Here is a 25883-nt window from a genome sequence, read left to right as displayed (position 1 = left end):
TAATATTTCAAGAATGATTCACCATGTAGTCCTAGTGAAATGAAAAGCAGAGGCAATTGCTATTCCATTCTAATCTATACTATTGCCATTTTTGGAACATAGTATCTTTCCACCATTGATACTGTTGTTCATTCTCTGGAACCAAGTCTTGGATTATATGTGGATAAATTTCAAGTTCTCAATAGCATCTCATAACTGATGTTGACTGAAGTATTTGTTTAAATTTATTTTTTTTTTGCTCCAGGAATTTCCTACTGCATGCATTCAGTTGAGCCCCAGATACCAGCTTTACCTGAAATTATTCATTTACAGTTTTCAAATCATTTTGATTCTTAGCCCTCTTGGCCCTATTTTTCCATCATTCTGTCATATTCCTTGAGGGTTATTTTGTATTTTTGTTTTATTAGTGGGTTCTTGGAAAGCAAACACAATGCTTTAGCCACAAGGGCAAAGAAGGCACCAAATTTAAAGTCATAACAACATGATTCTGGATGTGTTACAAGAGAAAGTGGAACTGAACCTTAAGAAAACAAGAATGGGAAGAACAGTTGGCCAAGACCAAAGGACCGCAAGGGACATTTGTGCTACCAGCAACATAATCATGAGGACTCTGAAGAATTTTCTCTCTAGTTATCTGAAAGAGAAGTATAGAAAATGAAAAATAAAATGTCAAATGAATATAAAATACCACCAAGCAATAGGTTCCTACCTCTACAAAACTTTTTTTTAAAAGTAAGTTTTATTGAGGTCTTTTATTTTTATATTACATTCATTTCTTTTTATCCACCACTGTCAAACTGAACTCTCAAATCAATCAACAATAATTAAGTAAGCATTTATAATGTGCCAAGAACAATGCTAATATTTGAGGATACAGATAAAAATGAAGCAGTCCCTCTCAACTTGAAGCTTTCATGCCAGTGGGGAAGACGAGATGGAAGACAAAATGTATTCAAAATAAATTCAAGATAATTTTTTTCGGGGATAGGATCTAGATCTTCAGTGAGATTAAAAAAACTTAATGGGGAAGGGGCTGTCGAAGGAAATCAGGGATAATGAAAAAAAGAGATTGGGCATAATGTATGAAGGATAGAAAAGCTTCTTTGTATACAATAAAGAAAAACCATTGGTCAAAAACCATCAATTTTGTGACTGAATCAGACAATATATGTCTGTCAGCTGAGAGGAAAGAAATACATTTTACGATCTATGCCCTGAGATTATCCTTTCATTAACCTTGGTCATCTTCTCTGGTACTGACTAAATCTTTATTCATGAATAGCCCAGAAACAATGGCCCTGAGATGGAATATTCCTTGCATTCCACTCTCACATCCATAGGATCAAAGGCACATTTACTCCAAGTATATGTATCCATTGATATTACTATTATTGTGTACATATCATTCTTTTAGTTCTTTTTATTTCATGCTATCTCAGGACATGAAAATCTTCCCAGGTTTCTCTGAATTTCTTTTCTCATCACAATATTACATACCTCGCTCAGTTTATCAAATCATTCACCAAATAAATGATGGGCACTCACCTTATTTCCAATTCTTTGTTCTCACAGTTCTCCCAGTTGTTAAGAACATTTCAGATGACATGGGATCTTTCTGTCTTCATCTTCTTTGGAGGATTAACCCAGCAGTAGGATGATTGAATCAAACAATTTATGCACTTGAAAACTATGCTTGATGAATGAATGAAAAGGATCATATACCTTTATAATTCACATGTGTGACTGAAAAGTGTCAGGAACTTATTGTGTCACAGTCAACCAAAAATAGACACAGTAAGTTCCTGACACCTTTCAGAGAAATAAAATTTCACCCTAAAGACTATTCCTTTTTTTTTAAGGCTATCCTTCAATAGGCTAATTCCCATGCATGTATCAAAACCATACAAAGTCCCTTGAAAAAATGTAAAATTATATAGAAATCTATTCAAAGACTCCCTAGTTTTTAATCTTAAGTCATAAAATATTATGACATTTGCTAACCAAGGATTTTTAACTCTATAATGGAGGACATCCATTGCAGAATCCAGAGAAAAGAGATTTTCTAGAGGGTGATATCTTCTGTGTGCTTATGACCTTGTGATAACACATCTTGAAAACTGTTTTATTATTCATCTACCACTCCATGGCGGATAATTTTCCACCCTACTTCAGTTCCTATCTCTATAATGATCAATAACCATTACCTAGAAGCAAATTACTTCTGACACTCACCACTTTTTTCATCCTATCCTCTTCAGCCTTACACCATCTGTGTTCTACTCCTTTCACAACCATCTCTTCCACTTCTGGAATTCCTGTGTCTTAGTAAGAAAATTTTCATCATTCCAGACTTCTTCCTCCCATACTCTTTCCATTTCCTAGTCTCGCTAAGACCAGGCTCCAACAAAATGCATCCTTGGCCATCTTCTCTAGCACTGAATAAATATTCATTCACAAATAATCCCAGACATATTGGTCCTGGATAATGAGACAGAATATTCCTTTTAGCACACTATCACTTCCAAAGGATGTAGTCCATAGGATTGAAAAATTAGAGGTAAAGGGGGCAGCTAGGTGCTGCAGTGGGTAGAGCACCAGCCCTGGAGTCAGGAGGACCCAAGTTCAAATCCCACCTCAGACACTTAATAATTGCCTAGCTGTGTAACCTTGGGCAAGTCATTTAACCCCATTTCCTTATATAAATTTAAAAAGGAAAAATTAGAGGTAAAAGGGATCTTAGAAATCAAAAATCCAAACCTTTCATTTTACAAGAGGAAACAGTGACTTGGCCAAGGTCACATGGAAAGAATCCTCTTGATTCTTACTTTTCTCATCAGCTCCTGGGCATTGTAAACTCAAATCTCTCCAGATTGGTCAACTTCCATAATCCAGTTGCACTTTCTATTCATCTTTGATTCCATTTCTATATCCTTTAAAAATACTTATTAGTTGATGAATTCCCTTAGCATCCACATCAGTCTTTTTAATCAAGTTCCCTCTTTTCTCTTCCTAAGAATTATTTCCCTCAAGTCCTAAGTATTTAATAATTGATAACATCCCTCCTTCTAATTCATGGGATCCAACTGCCCTTTTTTCTGAACCCACTGAAAGCTGCTCACCACAAATCATGACTGCAAATCAAACTATTTCTAATTTCATTCTCCTGTATATAAATAAAAATGAAAATCCCTCTAAGATGCAGAGGTCATTTCCCCCCAATATTCCATTTTGTGTATGAGTCATAAGCAGTTCCTCTTCAGTGATGAGAATCTGCTCCAGAGTAGAATTTCCCAATTTAGTTCTCTGCCCATCAAAGGTCATGCTGAAACCAGTGTGGCAGGTCCTGGGCAGAGAAGTAGAGTCAGAACTGAAGTGGGTTTGAGTCCTACCTTGGACACATATCAGCTGTTATGACCTTAGGCAAATCTCTAAATCTCTACATAGTCTACAAATGACTCTACAATCATAAGAGCTAGTATTTCTACAGTAGTTTACTTGTTATCTCTGTCTCCCACAGAAGTTCAGATGATTGACTGACATCCCCCAGCTTGGTTGAGATCTCTTTTCTGAGTTCCATATCTTATTTTCTTTTGTGTTCTGGGAGCCTATAAAGCTAGCACAGCTTCTGGGACTGCTTTGGTTGACTTTGGCCTCTAGCTAAGTGAAGTGGTAAAGATGAAGCCAGAGTCGGCAGAGGTAGGAGCTAGGGAAATGCTCATGGCCCTGCTTAGCTGATTGTCTACACTGTGGAAGGGCTCAAATCCCCTGAGATGGAACTAGGTCAAAGTCTAAAAATATTAAGGCCTCGTTGTCACAAAGCAACAGGGTTGGGCTTTTGTCCCAATGTGCTGATTCCAGAACTGGGGCTCTCCTAACCTAAAGAGAATTAACCAAGGCTCCCTACAACAGCTATACTGGTTAGCTTTGTCTAAACCACTTCTTCTCCCACACTTTAAAAACTTAGTTTCAAGAGACCTTGGCTGTGGGGGATATATAAAGATATCAAGGGGATGAAAGCAAATTTTTATTAATAAAACTAAGATTAAAAAAAGAATTCCTTTTGCCCCCCCCATCTGGAAGGGAATGCCTGAATTCTATGGTGTGGTAACTGTATCCAAATTCCTCTTTCCAAATCCCACATCCATGTCAGTTTCATTTCACCTGGACCAGAGGAGGCAAATGAGGTGAGTCCTAGTGCCCCAGTAGGTCTCTACTAAATGTATTCAAAGAAAGCACAAATCCAGATTCCAAAGTTGTGTATTTTTCAAAATAAAGATCACACATTGTTTAGAGACAATCTACACAAGTTACAAAAAATAGTTGCCCAGGCATAAGCATACACAGGTTTGTTAATTATACACATATGGTTACAAGTGTGCTTGCAAAAAAGTTCATTGGAAATATACACAAGGCTCTGTAAATGTACACCGTGTAGTGTTACAATTCTATATTCAAACAAGGAAAATTGACAGTATGTTACATTCACTTACAAGTAGACAAAATGCAAAATACAGTTCATCTTCTGTACAAAAAGGGCGGGCTTCACACTTTACAAGGTGAAAGGGGCTCTGATTGGGGGGGCAGGGCAGGGCTGAACCTTTGCACGTCCTTTTTACTGTCACAAAATAAGCAAAACATGTTACTCCTGGAAGATTTAAAAAAACACTATTTTTTTAACTGAGTCATTTTGTAGAACATTTAGAAAGGATCTCGCTACTGTTCCACGAGGTGACAAATAAAACCAAGCTTTTTTTTCTCTTTAAACATTAACTAGGCTGTATAAAGAACATTTCCTTCAAAAGAAAAAAATTTACTTCTGGTTGAAATTACAATTTACAATATACAACACTATATGCTACGACCATAAAAGGTGTGAATATACATTGAAATGCACAGGTTTGCTAATTTTTTTTTGTCTTACCAAAAAACGGGTTTATGTTGATTCAAACTTCTCCACATTTACATTACAGAGGTTTACAAATGTACAATTGTACAATCAAAAGTATGTTCCACTACTAGGGTACATTATAGATACAGATTAGACATCAAAACAAGAAAATACTACAAATTTTTATATATGCAAAGTCTACACCAAGTATACACTATATATTTATAGAAGCAAGACCAAAGCAGAGTTGGATTGTTTTTCTCATGCTAAATAATCACATTTTGCCTTTGAACAGAATAAATCAAGTCGGCAGTAAACAAACACACCCACCCTGCTTTTAAAATGTCCTGGGTGTGCATTTCATCCTTCCAAAAATCGACTAAGCTAAGTTCTTTAGCATATTCAACTCCCCCCCAAAAAAGCAATTTAAAAAGTTTCATAAACTTAAAATTCTCTTAAACTGAAGCTTTAGCAACTCTGAAACTTTTAATATTTATAAACAGCATTAAATGCAGGTTTTGTGCCATTTAACTAAAATGAGAACTTTTGAATTTTGACTAAAATGGGGGGGAAAACAAGTATTTGCAAAATTTGCCAGCAAGGCAGATGAGTTAAAAACCTTTTTTTCTTTTTTTCTTTTTTTTTTAAACCAACCACCCTGAAAGTTTCTGCACTTGGAATATAGATACAACAGTGAACAAAATATGTGGCCTCCCATGTACATTGGTTCCCTATGTACAAGTATCCTATACACCAGGAAAACAGCAGGGCAATTAGTCAATTAAAAAAAATAATTAGTACATGTTATGCATAATAAAATTAAAGAAATTTACAAAGGCTTTTTAGTTGTTTGATTTTCTCTGTTATAGGTGAGCAACCATGAACCCTTTTCTAACTGGATAGTGGAGTAGTTCTGGTTGCTGGCTGGATTTGCCTTGTGGCCACTGAGGTTTTCGAGAATTCATTGCTTCAAATGATGCCATTGGGTGGTCCGCAAATTGGCCCCAAGTCCACCCCATTCTTCATATAGTATTTTTCCAGCTTTGCCAGAATGTGTTTGCCATAGGTGTACTTGCGTAAAGTTGCAATATGAGGCCGGATCTAGGGGGAAGAAAAACCATTTGTGAATGAAAAAACTGAGAACACCAGCCACAACCCATTGCCATAGCCATAGATTTCCAACCAGAGAATCACAAATGGTGAAGTCAGGAAGGGAATTTCACCCAACTCCCAGGAGAGAGAAAAGTAGGGTCCTTAAGGCTCTTCCTCAGTTAGCTATTTCTCCTTGGTCACAGCCAGATAGATAGATGCACAGAGAAATAAGGACAGCTAGAATTTCAATAACAATTCAGTGTTGGGGCAATCAAAAACTTCCTTAAGCAAATATCACTATGTGATGAATGCATTCTGCTAGGGAAACAAGAGCAAAAAGGGAAACTGCCTTGCCCTCCAGAAATTATATTTTATGAATAAAGAAATATATACACATAGAAATAAATACACAACATGCAGAAAGCAAACAGAAAGGGACTGGGGGAGGGGGAAATCAAGAACTGTTAGGAAATTGGAGAGGGATTCGCAAAAGGGAATGAAAGTAGGTTGTAAATACTAGCAATAAAGGCATAACCAATGCAAAGGGATGGAAATAATAACTATGGAATGAGAAAAACCAAAAAGCCCAGCTGGGCATGAACTGAAATAAAGTGTAGCTAAGTGTGCAAAAGGAAACTTGAAGCAGATGCAAGACTTTAAATGCCAAACCAAGTTTCAATTGAATCCTGGAGGAACTAGGAAACTAGGGACACTTCTTGAACAAGAATCTGCATTGTGGAGAGGGAGACTAGAAGACCATTTAGGAACTCCTGCCCTAGAGGTGATAAGGAAGATGCACATTTTGCTGCTGTACAGCCATTTCAGTCCTGTTAGATTCTTCATGACTACATTGGGACTTGGCACCTAATCAGATTATAGGAAATGAAGTACAGAGATGATTGCAAGTCTATGACCCTAGGTGAATTGAAAGGAAAATGGTGCTTTTGCCAGAAATTGGAGAAGTTTGAAAGAAGGCTAAATTTTCAGGAAGAGAGGAGTTTGGGTTTGAAGTGCCTCTGGGGTGCACCTGGGGCAATAACCAAGCTCAGCAGAGACAATGAGGAATCCTAGCCCAAAAAAACCCCTCAACTACCAGAGATTAATGCTCATGCCTTTGTGACAGCTCCCATGTGCTTCAGGGGAACCTTTTTTAATTCTTTGACCTATTACATATGGTCCAAGTCCCAATCACTTTATTGCTCTTTACCAAGTTCCTTGGAATGTTTCCACCCTGAAGACAAGTAAAGAGAAGGGAAGGAGATCTCAGATTACCCTTAGATATACCACAACTCTTTTCCCCTTATGAAAATGACTACTAGCAAATTTTGAGAGGAACCTAGTCTCACCTTAATCCTAATCATGCTCACTCTCAGGTCCTCAGAAGTATCAAATTTGTTGTGTCATACAAAACTCACACTCTTGTACTCCTATGTTTAATAGTTTGTATTAGGTGGGGAATGGGCTGAAACAGAATCTTATGCCAAATGATGCCAACTGCAGTACAGGATTTAGGGGACCAGAACACTGTCCCTTGAGCAGGGAGGTGACAAAGAACTATGCCCGACCTTTCTGCTCCAGACTCCTGGTGCTTGGGAATTATGCTGGAAGCTTAGCTCCTCAGGGTCTCTGGACTCCTGGGGCTAACCAGTTTCCAAACTTTTGCTCTGGAGAAGTTCACACCTCTTTGTCTGGCTCAGCACTTCTGAGTACATAGTAAAGGTTCTCATTACCGAACTGTGTTCTCAGTGAGGGCAAGAGTGTCATCACTGCCAGACTCAGGAAAACAGCAGGACTGGAGCAGTGGTGGCACAAACACCAATGTCTGGTCTGCTGGATCTCCCTTGGTTTGGAGACCAAGATTTCAATGTCACCCATCCATGATGACTGGTGTGACCGTTGAAAGTTTTTCACTCACTGACTGGCCATCAGTTTCAAAGGCAAAGAAAACACCTTTATTGGAACTTTTATTTTCTGGTAAAAGCACTGTACTCTGTTGCCAATCCTGGCATCAAAAAAAAAAAAAAATACAAGGGTGGGGGGAAGAAGAAGAGTATTTCTTGCAGGGTGAACCATCCCCTGTTGCCAACTACTTCCCTTCCAGGATGACTGTCCCTTGCTCAGTGTCTCTCTGCCTCTGCCAGTAAGTCTCAGGAGAAACAGAGTATAACAGAGAGGAAGGAGGAGTGTCCTGGAGCATTCTGGGACAAGGGAAAGAAGACCCACTTGATCTGACTGAAAACAACTGGGAGAAGAAAGTAGGGAAGAAGAAGTCAGGGAAAGAATACCAGAACCATTTCTCCTCAGATTCTGTTACAACTCTCTCTTCATGCAATCATACTGCAAGGGGCAAGGGAGAAGACTGAAGACCTGACAAGCCAGAGTCAGCATCAGTTTGAAAGGGAAAGTCACTAAGAACACCATTCAACTCAAACCATACTGATGATCTAACCATAGCCCTCTTTCCTCTCTTCCATATTAATGCTGAGCCCTTAATCCCCAGCCCTATCTACTCATTGTAAACAGGGCCTGCTCTAAAATGTTCCATTACTAGGAGTGGGGAGGCTTTGCTGCTGATCAAGAAACTGAGACCAGGCTAGGGCAAAGGCCATCTCAGGGACCCAGCAATTGTTTCCCCCAAAAATATCTTTTTCCAATAGCTCAGTGATGACTTATGTTTCACAATCAGAAAGCCATTTCTTTGACTTAATTTTAGACCATTCTTAGAATGTAAATAACTTTTATACATAAAGATAAATATATACATTATACATAGTTTAAATACTCAACATTGTGGTTTTCGTTGAACTCATTTGGGGAGATGGGGCTAGGAGGAGGAGCCTTGGTGGCAAAAGTTGAGACTTACAGAAAAGAGAAGCAGTGACCTATAGTAGAAAGAGTATTGAATGTGTGCCATATGGCACCTTATAGTTACCATAACTTACTATAGTGACTAGTACATCTTAGGAGCCTAATGTCTACTAATTAAAAGATACTAATTATATGACCTTAGGCAAATTACACTATCATCAGAGCCTCAGTTTCCTCCTCTATCAAAGGAGGGACTTGGACTGAAGAGCCTGACATTCCCTCCAGCTTCAGAGCTAGAAGTGAATGAGCCCACAAGGCCGACAAGAGTAACAACATCAATAATAATGATGATGATTACAGGTGATGACTATATTGATAATGAGAATAATAATAATTTAAAATGTTGCTTCAAGGTTTGTAAAACCCTTTTATAAATGTTATCTGGCTTGATCTTTCCAACAACCATGGGAAGAGTAAGTGCTATTGTTATCTCCCTTTTTTCAGTAGAGAAAACTGCCCAGGGTCACCCTGCTAGTACATAGGAGGTAAGATCTAATAACAACAGCTGCCATTTCTATAGGACTTCCCCTGGGCCAAGTCTTGTGCTGAGAGCTAAAAGAATATTATCTTATTGGATCCTTGGGAGGTGCTATTGTTATATCCATTTTATAGATAAGGAAACTGAGGCAGACAGTGGTGAAATGACTTACACACACACACACACACACTCCTAGTATCTGAGGCTGGATTTAAACTGAGGATTTCCTGACTCCAGGTCTGACTTCTCTGTCCACCTCATTTTTAGATGAGGAAACTGAGGGCCAAAGTAGTAAAGGGGTTTGTCCATGGAAAAAAGTCATGAAGAACAAACCAAGCCTGGAGGCCAGTTACCCCAATTCTCAGGCTAGTGATCTTTCTAATATGCCACAGATTTTGAAGTTATGACTTTTCAAGGTAGGAACCTAACACTTTATTTTGAAGAACTAGCCCTCCACATCTAAAAGATATTTAAATCTGTATGGTATTTCTACAAGTGGTCTCCCCTAGCCTTCCAGAAGCATTACCTTATGCATGACAATCTTTCGCTGGGCTGGCTCGGCCACATCGATCATTTTCTGGACCACATAGTTGGCGTATTGATCTTTCATCATGGTGTATAAGGCACTGTGAGGGCCATCGTTCATGGTGCACACCTCATCGATCAGCATGGCACGCTCCGTGCGAGATGCATGAGTAACACATTTTTCTACAACGTTGCTGTTAAAAAACAAAATGGTAAAAAGGTCTGAACACAAAGTCGAGTGTTTAAGTGTTGCCGGGTCATCTGCCTCTCTATGCCTGAATGGAGACCAATGTCTGACATTTAAGAAATGCTTCTGGAGAGATGGATTTTCAACCACTAAAAAAAACCCCCACAAATGCTAGTTCTCAATAGGTCCAGTTAGTGTGTCTTCAAATAACAATCCTAAAAGAATCATTTAAAATTAATGCTGGAAGGCCTCTGAAAAATCTAGTCAAATTCTTTTGGCAGAGAAGGTGACCAAGGATTAGATGAATGGACTTATCTAAGAGCCACCCATCTGATTAAGGGCAGCCTGAGAACTAGGACCAAGGGTTCCTGGCACCCAATCTGTATCTCTCACCAGGCTGCCCAACCTAAGGACTCATGTTCATCAACAAGATGGCAGATTAGTCACTTTCTCCAAACCATTTCAACCCCCCTCCAAAGGAGTAATCTGTAAAACCTACAATAACTTCAGAATTGCACTTACAAAAACAACAAGAGTAAGCATTTATAAGGTTTACAAAGTGCTTTACAGATATTTGATTTTCTCCAAATCTTGGGGCAGGTTCTCTTATCATTTCCATTTTACAATTGAAGAAACTGAGGCAAACAAATGTTAAATGCTTTGTCTAGAGCAGTTAGGTAGTGCAGAAAATGGGTAGAATCAGCTCTGGAGTCAGGGTTACTTACTAGCTGGGTGACTTTGGCCAAGTCACTAAAACCCATTTGCTTGCAAAAAAACAAAAATCAACAACCTGTCCAAGGTCACAGAGATAGAACATGTCAGAGATCAGACTTGAATTTAGCTTTTCCAAACTGCAGGTTTAGTTCTCTGTCCTCTGTGTTGCCACCTAGATGCCTCTAGGGAAGACCCTAATCTTGGATAACTTAAAAGAGAACTATGAAAATTCCCTTAGCAGCCCTGGCACACCAGGTTCCCCACCAGTAAGAGGTAGGAGCACCAGCAAAGTTTCAGCTTGTGAAAGGCCTGACCTGATAGCCATGAAGGACTTCATACAACCTCCACCCACCTCCCTTCCCTGTCCAATAAAATAGAATAAAGAACCAGAGGAAGCAGGTCATTTTTGCTGCTTAGCTTTAGGGCCTGGATAAAGTCAAGCTGAATGACCAAAACTCAGTTGCTTTCTGAGTAAGGCCCAGTCTAAAGGTTGGGGTGTCCCTTCTACAAGAGGCTTTTCATCTTTCCTGTGACCTCCAATTTATCCCCAATACATTTTCTGCCTATCATCTTCCCCATTCAAATATGAGCTCCTGGGGACATAGTATTAAGATACATTTTATTTTAATTAATGCTTGTTGATGTTGATAACTCTATATAAACACTTCCCCCCCTCCACAGGCTACAAGAAATCTCAGATTCTAATTATGCCCAGGCATATTAAAAATATAAAGGCACTGGGGGGCAGCTAGGTGGCCTAATGGATAGAGCACTGGCCCTGTAGTCAGGAGGACCTGAATTCAAAGCCAACCTCAAACACTTAATAATTACCTAACTGTGTGACTATATATACACAACAAAAGCACTGGACAGGATATCAGTGTTTTTGTTTGCACCCAAGCTGAAGGGAAGATTTCAGGAAAATCAACCAGGGTCTACCCCTTCCCCTCAGGACAGGGAGTCAAGCAAGTGATGTACTTGCATAATTTATGTACTACCCTAAAGAGATTGAGGACTCTGGTCATGCTGCAATCTGTTCTCAGAAATTTATTCATTAGCAAAAAGAGGGTGTGAAGACAGGGAAGGAGAGTAGAATAACATCACTCCCCAAAATGAACCAAGAGAAAAAAATATTTGATAGGAGTACAACTAATAAGCATAAAAATCAACAAAAGAGGATTGTAGAATCAGAAAAAAATGAGCAAAACCTCAAAGATAACACAAAAAAGAAGAAAAGCAATCTAATGTTTGATTAAAGACACATATACACTAGAATGTATGGAATAAGAAACTTTAAAATGGTTCAAAAGAGAAGTTTAATCCAAAAAAATAAACTAGGATGGTATATAGGTCATATATTAAAATTCAACACAACTTTATAAAAAGTAATTTTCAGATGACAACAAAGCAAATAAACAATAGAGAACCATCTCTCCAAAGTAAGATATAACAGATTTGGAAAACAAAATATTGAAGCAGAGGAAAATCTGGCAGAAGAGAAAATATGTGTCAACATTAAAAACAACACCAACACATGAATTTCATACAAATCAAAAGGACCAACTTGAAAGACAGAAAACACAGCAGAAACTCCAGGGTCATTGCTCTACCAGGAAGAAGAGACCAAATGAAAAAAAGACCTGTAGATCACAATGCAAGTTGGAATACAAGAAAACTATATTAACCATCTGAATAGGACAAAAAGCAATGACCAAGAGTACCCTGATCTACTGTCAGAAAAACTTTTGAGTTTCAAATAACAAGACAGAATGGTGAACTTGAATGACTTCATTGATGAGCAAAAAAAAATTTGCAAGCAGTCCAGAAATATCTGACTGTGAACAAAGCAAATTAAAATAATCAAAGTTCATTGCACAAGCACAATATTGCAATTTATGCAATGTAATTTCTTCTGAACAGCAACCCCAAAGGATAAATCATCTGAAGTTGGCCAACTTATTGATGAAATGAAAAGAAACATCAGAGATAGCAGAATATTCAACTCAGAAATACTCTAAACAGGTAGAGGAGGTAACCAATATTAATGTCTTTTATGGAACTGGAATAAAAGAGGGCAATATTGCATATATGAGGAAAGGGAAGATGAGATATAGAAGTGAAGGAATGATGTCAATGCCTTCCAAGAGAATTCACAAGTGAACAGTGAGGTTATGCTCCGGTAATGACTGGAGAAGAGAGAAAGGGAACAGAAAGAGGAAGAAGTCTCAGTTTATACTTATGGAGATAAAGATGGGTCTATTGATAATGAAAGACAAAGACTTTATAACAGGTTTGGTCTGAAGAGGACAAATATACATCTGATCTGTAAGAATACTGTAATACATGAGCAATAATTATCTTACAAGAGAAGGAATATGTAAGTTCTTACGGAGTTTTCAAAAACCAAACCAAAAAAGGACAGATTGGGACAAAATCAATAAAGGAAATAATAAAGAAAATGGTTAGAACAAGGAGCTCAAGACTGATATCTAATAAGAGCATAGTTCCCATATCAGAAAATAAAATTCAGAGTAGACTAGAAAAGAAAAAAACATTATTTTTGCTTCATAGAAAAAAGTTCAGTAAAAAAACAATAAACTGGGGAGGCTAGGTGGCTCAGTGGAAGGGAGGACCTCATCCCTCTGGAAGGAAGAGGAACAAAGAAATCCTTCTCGATCCAAAAGTTTGTTAAGTGGATCAGCTTTAAGGAAACATGATACTTGTTCATAGATCAGTATCTATCATGTTTACTAACATGCCAGATACTATCTTTTGCAAATTGGGATCAGTCTGTATAGTAAGTGGTATTTCCAGGCATCCATTAATGTAAATACAGATTCACAGTGGAGTTATTTCTACATAATCAAAATTGGAATTTTTTCAATTGTTTCTTTATATCCAAAGACTTTTGTTTTTCCTTTTAAAAAAAAAAAATCTTAAATTATGACTCATACCATGGCTCCATGGAAGAGCTCTGATAAGACTTCTTCCAAAAGAACAAGTGTACTTTTTTCAGTAATGTTATGACTCAATGATGATTGGCATGAAACCTACTTGAAGCACTTATTGTTGTTGAGTCCACATTTCAATGTGCAATTGCAGAAGAATCTTCTTTCTGAATCATTTTGGACATCTGGTGGTTGATGTTGGGTTTTGTGTAGGTTTGGCTCTTTTTTTTAACATTGTGGGGCTAGGGGAGGGTCAGTGTTTATATGAAACTGTTTACAAATTTTCAAAGCAATCTTACATATGTAGTTTGGTCCATTTTGACTTTTCTAACTGAATTTTGTGGCAAAAACTCAGAATTTGGGAGGGGAATAACTTTGAATCCTTTTTTTTGAAAGGTTATTTACATAAAAACTTTTCATCTATGAACTTAATAAGCACAAAGAAAATATAAGTAATATTCCAAAGGGAATGATGGGAAATATTAAAGGTACCTATTTTGAAGATGAGCTTAGATCCACATTAAGGGAATTCATTGATTGCCTTGAAAAACTACCAAAATTGGGGCAGCTAGCTGGCACAGTGGATAGAACACCGGCCCTGGAGTCAGGAGTACAGGAGTTCAAATCTGGCTTCAGATACTTCATAATTACCTAGCTGTGTGACCTTGGGCAAGCCACTTAACCCCATTTGCCTTGCAAAATGAAAAATAAAAAAGAAATAAAAATTGCCAAAAATAAAGAGTCTCTGATCTGTTGTTAAAATTGAGAAGAATATAACTATTCCCTGTTCTTGATGACAGCAAAATGAGTTTTCTACAAAATTTTGATAGAGCAAGAGTCATTCAGTGTTCATCTTTTTTTAAAAAAAAAGTTTTAAATAAGCTATCTAATTGTATGTGCAGAAACAATAAACCCATTTTTCTTTTTTCTTTTTTTGTAAAGAATTCATTTATTTTGAGTTTTACAATTTTTCCCCTAATCTTACTTCCCTACCCCCACCCCTCCACAGAAAGTAATTTGCCAGTCTTTACATTGTTTCCATGGTATACACTGATCCAAATTGAATGTGATGAGAGAGAAATCATATCCTTAAGGAAGAAACAAAGTGTAAGAGATGGCAAGATCAGACAGTAAGATATCAGAATTTTTTTCTAAATTAAAGGTAATAGTCCTTGGGCTTTGTTCAAATTCCACAGTTCTTTCTCTGGATACAGATGGTATTCTCCATTGCAGACAGCCCCAAATTGTCCCTGACCCTAACCCTAACCCTAACACTGATGGAATGAGTGAGTCCATTAAGGTTGATCATCAACCCCATGTTGCTGTTAGGATGTACAGTGTTTTTCTGGTTCTGCTCATCTCACTTAACATCAGTTCATGCAAATCCCTCCAGGCTTCCCTGAATTCCCATCCCTCCTAGTAATAAACCCTTTTTTTCAATTATTTACCAAAAAAAAAAAAAAAAGACGGAAGGGAGAGGGTTCTGTTGGAGAAGTTTTGACTTAGTCAATTAACAATGTGGAACAAGAGAGTAAAGCAAGGAGAGAAATTGGTAACTGAATAAAAGAAATAATAATAATAATATGGGTAAAACCTAAGAGCTAAGGAATGATCAGGATAATGGGATGGTGAAAAAAAGGGCTTCTGGGACTAGAAAGGTTTTTAAAGACTATAAGAAAAACTAATCCCAAAGTCATGACTTAAAAAAGGAAATGAATTTTAATAAAAGCAATGCTAAAGAAACAAATGGAAGAAAACACAACCCTAATAGCCATTAACTTTAAATGTGACTAGTAGGGCTAGGTTGCGCAATGGATAGGGCACTGGCCCTGGAGTCAGGAGTACCTGGGTTCAAATCCAGCCTCAGACACTTAATGATTACCTAGCTGTGTGGCCTTGGGCAAGCCACTTAACCCCATTTGCCTTGCAAAAATCTAAAAAAAAAAAATGTGACTAGTCTAGGTAATTCAACAATTCAATAATCACAGAATGGATTAATTCAATAATTTGCTATATACAACACATACATATACATTCTATCTATCTCAGATAGAATGAAATAAAGGTGGAAAAAACATATATCAGATGAATAAAAAAAAACCAAAACAACTAAAAGTTGAAAGCATGTGATCAAACAAAACAAAAAAACATAAGTATCAATAAAGATCACCAAGAAAACGATATTATTCTGAAAGAAATCTTCGAAAACAAACTAAACATTATTAAATATATATGCACCAGATGGGATAGCATTTGAACTCAAGAAGGAACTTTTTTTTGGCAATGGAGTTAACTGACTTGCCCAAAGTTACACAGCTAGATAATTCTTAAGTCTCTGAGACTGCATTTGAACTCAGGTCCTCCTGACTCCAATGCTCTATCCACTGTGCTATCTACCTACCTAGCTCTCCTAAAGGAAAATTTAACTGCAGAAGACAATTTTAGATAATAGAAAATTTGAATGCTCTCTCAGAGCTAGACAAATTTAACTAAGAGATCAATCAAAAAGAAATAGAGAAGTGAACAAACCTTTAGAGAACGCATCTTCTTAATAAGAATATAAAAAATATACAAACCCCTTGTTACCACAGGGCACTTTTACAAAAACAGAAAATGGGCACAAGGAAATGTATAAAGTAATAAAAAGTTAAAGCAATATCTCTTACATATCACTCTAACTTTGTTGCCACTTTTCTCCAACTACAAAAGGTACTACACTTAAGTATTTGTGGGTCCATACTCAAAGACAGATGGATGGGGGACACAATCAAAAGTATACACAAAGGGGTCAGCTAGGTGGCACAGTGGATAGAGCACCAGCCCTGGAGTCAGGAGTGCCAGAGCTCAAATCCGGCCTCAGACATTTAATAATTACCTAGCTGTGTGGTGTTGGGCAAGTCACTTAACACCATTGACTTGCAAAAAAAAAAAAAAAAGAAAAAAAGAAAAGAAAAGTATACGCGACAATGCTCTATCATTTTGAGAGGAAACCATCATGTCTTCAGCAAGAAGTATCTGGCTGATAGGGGTGGAGTCTAGAAGCATCTTTTCTTGCTCAAAATTAAATTTCTATCACCAATTTGAAGAGTATAGACCAGGAAAGACAACAGTTAGCTTTGCCCTGAAAAAGATCACTTTGGGAGCCTGGGAAGCTTGCAGTTCCCCCAGCCTGTACCTGAGATCTTAGAATAAGACAATACTCAATACCCCAATAAAGTAGCAACAGGATTTGCCCAGACCAGAAGTAAGGCAGAACTCAGTCCTAACATCAGATCTGAAGTCAGGAAGTAGGCTAGAAGAATGGGCCAAACAAAAAAGAACCCCACCATAATCAGCTGTTCTGGGAGCAAGGTTGCTCAAGACACTAAGAAGGAGAAGAGAATAACATGACACTATAAGAAAAGCTTCAAAGAAAAAATAAAGCTTGGTAATAAATTTAACTAGAATTCCCGGAAGCTATGGAACAAGAAGTTTAAAAAACTTTTTTTTAACTGAGTGCTAGAGATAAAAAATCTGAGAAGAAATTAGAGCATTTAAAAAAGAATAGGAAAAAGATTAACAACTTGGCACAGGAGGTACAAAATCTTGACCAATCAACAATCTCACAAGGGAAAAAAAATAGATATTTAATGAAATAGAAGACCAGACCACACATTTCTAATCAAAAGACTAGAGCTATGTAGAAACTTTGAAGTTCAAAGACAGAAATTTGGGAAATATAAAAAAGAGAATATGAGCAAGTAATCATCAAGAATTGAACAAAGATAAACGACTTACATTCAAAAAGGGAAATGACACTCGTTTCCTCAGAAATATATCCCCTCAGAATCTAATTAAACAGAAACCCTAGGAATGGTTCTATCATGTCTTAGGCTTTTTAATAGAAAAATGTAAGGGGAAGAGGACTACATTAAGGGTAAAGAGAAAGAAATGTTAGGGGGAAATTGTCACACATAAGCATTTACAAGTATCTAAATATATATACACATATTAAGAAAAATACATTTCATTCAACAAGAAATAGGAGAGAAGGTGGGAAAAAGGTAAAGAGAGAATTAGAGAGAGGGAGGATAGATTAGGAAGCAAGGAAAGAAACACATTTATTTAGTTTCTATTCGGGCAGTGTGCTAAGCACTTTAGAAGTGTTATTTGAATCTTATAATCCTTGGAAATAGAGTGGATTAGTCCTAAAGCTAAACAAATTCTAATTAAGAATGAATAAAAATATTAATAAATTTATAACTTTTTTAATGCCAAAGAATAAGAACCTAAGAAACTGCCTATAAACTGGGGAATGAGTGAACAAGTATTTAAATGTGATGAAATATTATTGTGCTATAGAAAATTATAAAAGGATGATTTCAGAGAAACCTGGGAAGATTCACATAAATTGATTCAGAGTGAAGTTTTATACAATACAAATGTACCTCAAGGGTTAAAAAAAAAAAAGAGCTTGGGCATAAACTCACTGAAAATTCCTGGAAAAGATGAAGCAAGAATTTTTGTTTAAATACTGTTATGGGGTAAGTTAGGTGGTGCAATGGATAGAGAGACAGCCCTGGAATCAGGAGGACCTGAGTTCAAAATGCAACCTCAGACACTTAATTTTTCTTAGCTGTGTGAACCTGGGCATGTCACTTAACCCTACTGCCTCAGAACCCCCCCCCCCCCAAATGCTCTTATAAATAAAATGAGAGAACCGGGGGGTGGGGGGGTGGAAAAACAAATGAGAATTCCAGAAGAAAGAATTAGGTGTTGGTGAAGAATCTTACTTAGCAAAATGGAGCCAAATGCTACCAGGAAAAAAATAGGCCTTTAATGACATAGAGAAGTTCCAAGCATTTGTAATAAAACTATTAGAATTGCAGAGAAACTTTGAAATGCAAACATAGGACTGAAGAGAAACACACACAAAAAAAAGATAAATACAAATAAACAATGATAAAAGACTAAGTAAGGATAAACTGCTTACATTCAAATATGAGCTGATACATGTGTCCCTTCTTAACCCTATCATCACCAGGGGTCATAGAGGGATTCCAATTTGACAAGGTCTGGAAATAGTTCTGTTATGTCTTGATGATCTTAAGAAAAGAACGGAAAGAGGGGGAAGAGGAATGGGGAAAGGGAAAGGGAGGAAGGTTAGGAAAAATCTAACACATAAACACATAATCAGGATGTATAAGTAGACATCTATACAAACATGAAAGGAACTGGTCACATGAAGGAAGAAGGGGCACACATGCATGCACATGCGCACACACACACACACATACATACACACAGAAATACAAGTCACTCACTAGGGAAATAGGAGGGAAAGAGGAAAAGGTTGAAGGAAAGAGGATTAGGTCATTAAAAAACAACAACAACAACATAAAAAAAAAAAAAAAGAAAGAGGAGAAGGTCAAAGAAGTTAGAGGAAAGGCAGATTAAGGGCAAGAACAGTCCTAAGCAAAACAGACTACATATCTATATAGATATATCTATATTTAAAAGAATTATGATGAAAAACTATTGTACTAAACTCCTATTAGTTTAATATCAACCAAGATTTCAGGAGACTAAAGTTGAAACCTGGGAAGCAGGGTGGGTCAGTGGATAGAGTGCAGGGTCTAGAGCCAGGAGACTCATCTTCATTAGTTCAAATCTGGTCTCAGATACTCAACAGCTGTATGAAACCAGGCAAGTTAATTAACCCTACTTGCTTCACGTTTCCTCATCTGTAAAATGAACTGCAGAAGGAAATAGAAAACAACTCCAATATCTTTTTGCCAAGAAAATTCCAAATGAAGTCACAAAGAGTTGGACATGATTGAAAAACTATTCAACAACACCAAAAATAAACAAACCTGTTCTCTACCCCCTGACAGAGGTGAAGGACTTAGAATGCAGAACCAGACAAATATCTATGGGACACAGCCGATGTTGAAATTAGTTTTGATTTACTCTGCATGTTGTAATGAGTTTGTCTTTCTTGCATTATGAATTATGAAGGATGAAATGAAAGATCTTGACTTAATAAAATAATCAAAGTTGGAGGGGTTGTAGAAAGAGAGATGCAATAATACATTGCTACACAAAACAGAATTAGTTCAACAAACTGGGAAGTCATTTCAATTAATGCTAAAGAAAGCAACTAAAATATATGATGCTTTCAGTCAATGATTTTTTTTTTAAAAAAGGAATAAAATACTTAAAGCAACACATTTTGTAGTAGGGAAAAAGCCAAGTTAAACCAGTTATAAGTTAGACAAGTGAAACAATATTACTGTGCAATATGAAACAATGAGTATACAATAAATACAGAGAAGCCTGGAAAGACTTAAATGAAATGATGAAAAGCAAGCAGAGACTGAGAAACAAGATACACAATGTCTGTAATGATAAAGACAGAAAAATAATAAAATGAATGAAATTGAACGAAGTGCAATTATATCCAGGGATGTGCTGAAGCTGGCATCAAAGCATTTACATCTCAGAAATTGACTAAGTATTACAAACCAGATTAATTTACCATTGTGCAGATTGTCTAGACTTTAAAAAAATGGGAAAAATGTTAATAATTTGGGTTAAATTTTAAAGTTTGTGTATACAATTTTTGGGGAGGGAGGAAACTAGTTGTAAGACATTCACCAGCATATTTGTGGTGATAAACATCAAATTTAGCCCCAAGGAAGAGATATACTTCCTCATATCTAAGCAAATCTTTAGCAGTGTGGAATAACTACATATAATGCTATATTTAGCTGATGTGTTAGTTAATCTTGCTATTGTTAGGAATGGTTTTTTAGGAGGGATAGGATAGAGATAAATTGAGAAATGAAAAAAAGATGCAAAAAAAATAGAAATTACTTTGAAAAATAATTTGAAGTGGAAGAGGGAGAGAATCCCATCAATCTAATAACAGAACAGATTACCTGGAAGCAGGGATGCATCTTTAAATGAAGTGGTAAAAAGGAGGCTAATTTAATTTCATATGATAAAGGAGCAAAATTTTTCTCATGTTTTTTACCAGATTTTTAGTTTATCAGCTCTTAGAAGATTGTCTAAACTTGTGCCAAATCGCATCGGGATCCTATGGGATGGATTTCTTGTTCATTATTCTTCTGGTTCAAAACAAGAACTGGATGGAATCAAATCTGTACTCAAAAAAATACACATATGCATATCTTTCCACTATCACAAACTGAGGAGGATTTGATCAGGTTAAAAATTAAAAATAGAATAAAATTTAGAAATAAAAAATCAAGACAATCAAAAATTTCAAGTTTTCCTATCAAACTCCAAGTTCCTATGTTAATTCCCCAAATTTCTAACGTCAAGCAAAACAGTTAGATGTCTCTATTCTTTGCTCTTCTAGATCAACCTGACCCTAGAGTGACTGAAGAGACCTCATGACAGAATTTTCAGAGCTTCCTTCTTGTGAACAACACGCTCTAAACATCACCACTATCCACAGCATACAAACATCTCTGGATGCTTAGCACACTTGTTCCGAACTTGCTGGGTTATGTTAATATGCCCTGTATCCCCAGCATCGCAGAACAAGTGTTTGTTGTTGTTAGTGCTGATATTAACAGACATTCTCAGATCTTAAGAGTCACAAAATCTAAGTTGGAAAGAATCTTATAGCTCCTTCTACAGTTGTCCTTCTCCTCAATCCAGACTGGGGATCCCAGAGAGGGAGTTACTGGCCTCTATTTGATGAGTCTCCTGGATTCACTTACCAACTCTACAAATAAGACTTCCCAGACTTCATATCCAGACCTGGTGCCTCTCCTGAGCTCCAGGCTCATATCACAACTACCTAATCGACATTTTGAAATGGATGTCCAATTTTTTTTAGGTTTTTGCAAGGCAAATGGAGTTAAGTGGCTTGCCCAAGGCCACACAGCTAGGTAATTATCAAGTGTCTGAGACCAGATTTGAACCCAGGTACTCCTGACTCCAGGGCCAGTGCTTTAATCACTGTGCCACCTAGCTGCCCCTAAAAAAGAAATCATCTTTCCCACCTCTATACATTCAAGCATTTCTCAACCGCCACCACCATCTTAGTCACTCATGTTTGTGACCTCAGCATCCTTAGTGTCGTCCTCAGTTCCTCCCTCTTTCTACATAAATCTAGTCAGTTGCTAAGTCTTGATTCTACCTCCCTAACATCTTTACATTCACTTGGTCACCCGACTAGAGGGGCTATAAATTCTTCCATGAACACTGCAGTAAAATTTTACTTGGTTTCATTGCCTCTAGCTTTTCTCTCTTCCAATTCAGAGAGATCACTAATAACCACAGGTATGACTCCCCTGTTCCCTTACCTCCAGGGGCAACCTCTGTCTGGAGGATAAAAACAAAACTCCATTGTTTGGTATATAAAGTCCTTCACAAAAGTCCTTTGGTATATAAAGTCATTCCATATTAATATTTACCTACTCTGGTCCAGGCTCCTTGTTAGTCCTTCTATTCCACCTCTGCCAGGGTCAGTCTCATATGTAGCATCTACTAGTGGCTCATTATGGCCGCTAATAATTTTTCTTTTCCTATGAGACTGTTCAAATGACACCTATTATATGAGGCCTTTGCTGTTCTTTTTTAACCACTAGTACCACCCTCCCCTTCCTACTGTATAAATTATCTTACATAGAGAAATCTAAGAATCTTAAGTTTTAAATAGTTTAAAACAGCACTAAAAACTTGGGAATGTTCTGTATATACTTATAAGTCTTTGTGTTCTTCTCCCCCATCCCCTTCTGAGGCAGTTTTCATTTTTAACTTTATAATCACAGTGTCTGGCATATAGTTGGTACCTAATAAATGCCCATTCCATGGTTGTAAAGCACAGACATAAAGCCCTAGCCATAAACTCTTCAGTCATGCATACAGCCGAAGAGAGTCAAGGATATAAGAGTCTAGCACATATAAAGCACACTGACAAAGAGATGGGAGCAATACTGATATCTATCAACTAAATGTGGCCAAACTATGAAACTGGAATGGAATAGAATAGCTTTAAAAAATGATAAATGTAAAGTATACAGAAGAATGGGAAGGCAAATGTAGAGAGAAAGAAGTAAAACCAGAAAAATAATATATATACTCTGATTTTAACAAAAATGCTTTAGGAATCACCCACCAAAAGGGAGTAATATAATCATAATATCCAAGCTTAGCCTTGATTACAGATGACTAAATATGCTAACCAAACTCTCCTATTCAAAAATGGATCTCTATGGGTAAAGGATATACTGCATCTTATTTTCAGATGTGGTCGATGCATCTGTTAGTCTTGCTAGGCTGCTTTTTTTTAATTTTTCACTTAATTCTTTGGTTTCAAAAGATGATTAATTGGGTAGGTGAGAGAAAAGGGACATATTTGGAAATCAAAGTCATTTTTTAAAACTAACATTAAAAATTCAAACAAGAAAGTTCCTATTCCTATTCAAAACCTAGTCATCCTATTTGTATTAATTCTGTCATCTGAAGATAAGCAAAATAATCCTCTTTTTTCCCATGATACCACTTCATGTATTGAAGTCTGAATTCCTGTTTTCTGCAAACATTCCTGGAAATGATGTTAACACATCTTTTCAAGGTAAAATCAGTACTTTATAAAGCTGGTCCTGACAACTTTATAAAATTTAATGGTCAGGCTTCTCACTAATGCTATTAGAATTCAGAAGATGGTCACTTATTTATTCTTTCCTTCCAAGTAGCAATATGATTCCACTAGGAACTAAGTTACTGCAAAAAAATAATTTAATTTGGGCATTCCTACTCCTCTCTCCCTGAAAGAATAGTAGCTAGGCAATTCCTCCATCTCTACTGCCAAAAGTTAGGAAATATGCTGGGGGATAGTCACTGAATTGTACCCTGAAGCCTACAACTGAAGTCACTGTCCATTCACATGCTGTATTACTTGTGAACTGGTCAAGACCTTACAAGATGTTCAATCATTAAAAGATAGGCAGAATACATGAAGCTGTTCAGAAGAAGATGGTTGACTTGTTCCTTTGACTGCAAAGACTGGGCCTGGGTCTCATGGCCTTTCCAAGAGCAAGCATAGAAATCAGGCACAAAGGAAGCTCACTTACCATTGATTCCCATAGTGAATCGGAAACAATGAATTTTAATCTAAGGAATTTAATGTCTCAGTCCCCAAGGCTAAAATGCATGCAATCCCATATGTGGAACAAGGTTATTCACCCTTTTGCATCATCCAAATTCAGTTAAGCTAGCAGAAAGGACACTAATTATTGTAATGTTCAAACAAGTGACAAGGTCAGCAGAGAGCTAGCTTCCAAGGGTTCCCTTGCTTTTGGTAATCATTAAAAACAACAACAACAACAACACAACAGCAACAACAATGTTAGGTCAGGACTGAAAAGCTCACTGTCATTTGGATTCCCACCATTGGAACAGAATTTGTAATCAGCAGCAACATCATTCATAAGTTAGTCAAAATATGAATTCACCAAGTTCTGTGCAAAGGAAAGGAGGGGAAATTCCTGGAGGAACAATGACATTTGCAGCCACTTTGGGCCTGCTGCCTATTTCTTTCAGGTGTTGCTCAAATGTTAGAGTGTGAATTCAGATTCCTAGGGCACCAAAGAATTTGGGTGCTCAAAGAAGCATAAAAGAGGGTTGAGTGAGGGACATTGCTTAGTATTTAACCAACCCAAGGCCATTTGGTTTCCAATCGAAGAGCAGGACTTTTGTTCATTAACAACATGGTTTATTCTATCTGCCTTTTACTCAAAACTTAATCTCCTGTAGTCAAGAATTATGCAAAAATAACTGTTGTAGGATAGAAACCATGTACATACCTTGCAAATTTGTGCTGACTTAATACAAGCACATTCCCTCTTATTTCTGCTACGATTTTGCTTTTATCCTCAGGACGACCATGCTCCAATACATGTTGGATTACATAGTTTCCATACTGGTCCTGTTGACATGACAAAGAGAAAATCCAAGCTTACATTCAAACTCATCTCCATGGTTCTATACAATTCCTTTAAGACTGATCAACATTATTTCCCTTGAAGCCCTGATATGATTCCTTTGAAGAACAAACAAAGCTACACTTACCCTTAAAATGTCCACGAGGTAAAGGACTAATTCCCCCTTTACAAATCTGGTGCACGTTGCTCGTACTAGAGAATGAATCAGCATGAACTAAGATACACTACTTTGTGGTTTCCTTTGCAATTCCATTTGGTTAGATCCTGCTCACACAGGACCTTGAAAATGCCTGGACAGGACTGGAGAAAAGGGGACCTAAAATTCTAAGGCATTAGTTTGATGTTTAAGAGGGGGAAAGGTCCTAATTACTCAGGATATTCACGCTATTTTTAGCCCTGGGTACATTTAAAATGTACAATCTATATAATTCTTCATTCGGTCTCTTCTCTTACCTCCCAGAATTTAAAATTAAAGGGCTACTTTAATTTCTTCTTATTCAGAGGCATACCCTTTTCAGAAATGTTGTCTGAATTCTAAGTAAAGCTAGTCTGGCCCTCAGAGTTCTATAAACACAAAAAGAAAGACTACCAGAACTGGTAAAGAAGGTCCCTCATTGTAGAGAGAAAAACTGGGACCAGTAACTGGTGGCAGAGGCTGGAGTAGCCACAAGCCTCCTGGTTGCCCTTTCAGAGCTCTTTCTACAGTGTGATAGACATCACCTCCCTAACATGAAAAAGGGCCACATGTTCCCCAAGGTCAAAGAGCAGTGTAATAGTACAGCTAGAATAAGAACTAAGACTGTGGTGCACCACCCCATTGTCATGCCACATCAATTTTAAATGAGGGGCAGGCTGCTTTCACTAATTTTATGAGGGTCAAGTTCATCTTTCTGAAACAGAACTCCAGGCCACTAGATCAAAGCTGGGTCTGATGCTGGCTGTGTTGGTGACTTTTCTGGATTCTTCACTACCTGGACGAGCTGCTCCGTGTGCTGGTGAAGCTCCTCTAAAATCGGAAGCGTCTGTTCCGGAAGACAGTGCTCCAGGATCCTCTGAATGACTCGACAGCCATAAGGATGTGTAGACAGTGCAAATACCTGGGCAAAGAGAAACCCACCACCGCGGCCAGAAAAAAAAATAAGCATATGCATTTCAATTCAACAATCCTGTCTTCAGAGTCTAAGAAAGGCAGAGCACTTTGTTTTTAACTGCAGTTAATAGT

General features: G+C 37.3%; 1 protein-coding gene and 1 non-coding gene across 14 annotated transcripts in view; both read right to left on the bottom strand.

The window, feature by feature from the left end:
• Positions 1 to 4241: 4241 nt before the first annotated feature.
• Positions 4242 to 25883, bottom strand: part of PUM1 (pumilio RNA binding family member 1) — a 163659-nt gene continuing 142017 nt past the window's right edge. For all 13 annotated transcript variants that reach the window (XM_074217887.1, XM_074217886.1, XM_074217875.1 and 10 more), the window contains 4 exons: positions 25633 to 25758; positions 24524 to 24645; positions 9853 to 10045; positions 4242 to 5989 (listed from right to left, as the gene is read on the bottom strand). In XM_074217887.1, coding sequence (XP_074073988.1) covers positions 5858 to 5989; positions 9853 to 10045; positions 24524 to 24645; positions 25633 to 25758 — 573 coding nt within the window. In that variant the 3' untranslated portion in view covers positions 4242 to 5857. The remainder of the gene's footprint in view (positions 5990 to 9852; positions 10046 to 24523; positions 24646 to 25632; positions 25759 to 25883) is intronic.
• Positions 7668 to 7754, bottom strand: LOC141510670 (small nucleolar RNA SNORD103/SNORD85). Its single transcript, XR_012475099.1, has one exon. It is a non-coding gene; the product is annotated as a small nucleolar RNA SNORD103/SNORD85 (small nucleolar RNA).

The sequence above is a fragment of the Macrotis lagotis genome, chromosome 1, assembly GCF_037893015.1.
Source record: "Macrotis lagotis isolate mMagLag1 chromosome 1, bilby.v1.9.chrom.fasta, whole genome shotgun sequence".
In the NCBI taxonomy this organism is placed as follows: domain Eukaryota; kingdom Metazoa; phylum Chordata; class Mammalia; order Peramelemorphia; family Peramelidae; genus Macrotis; species Macrotis lagotis.
This window is presented reverse-complemented; position numbering and strand designations above follow the sequence as displayed.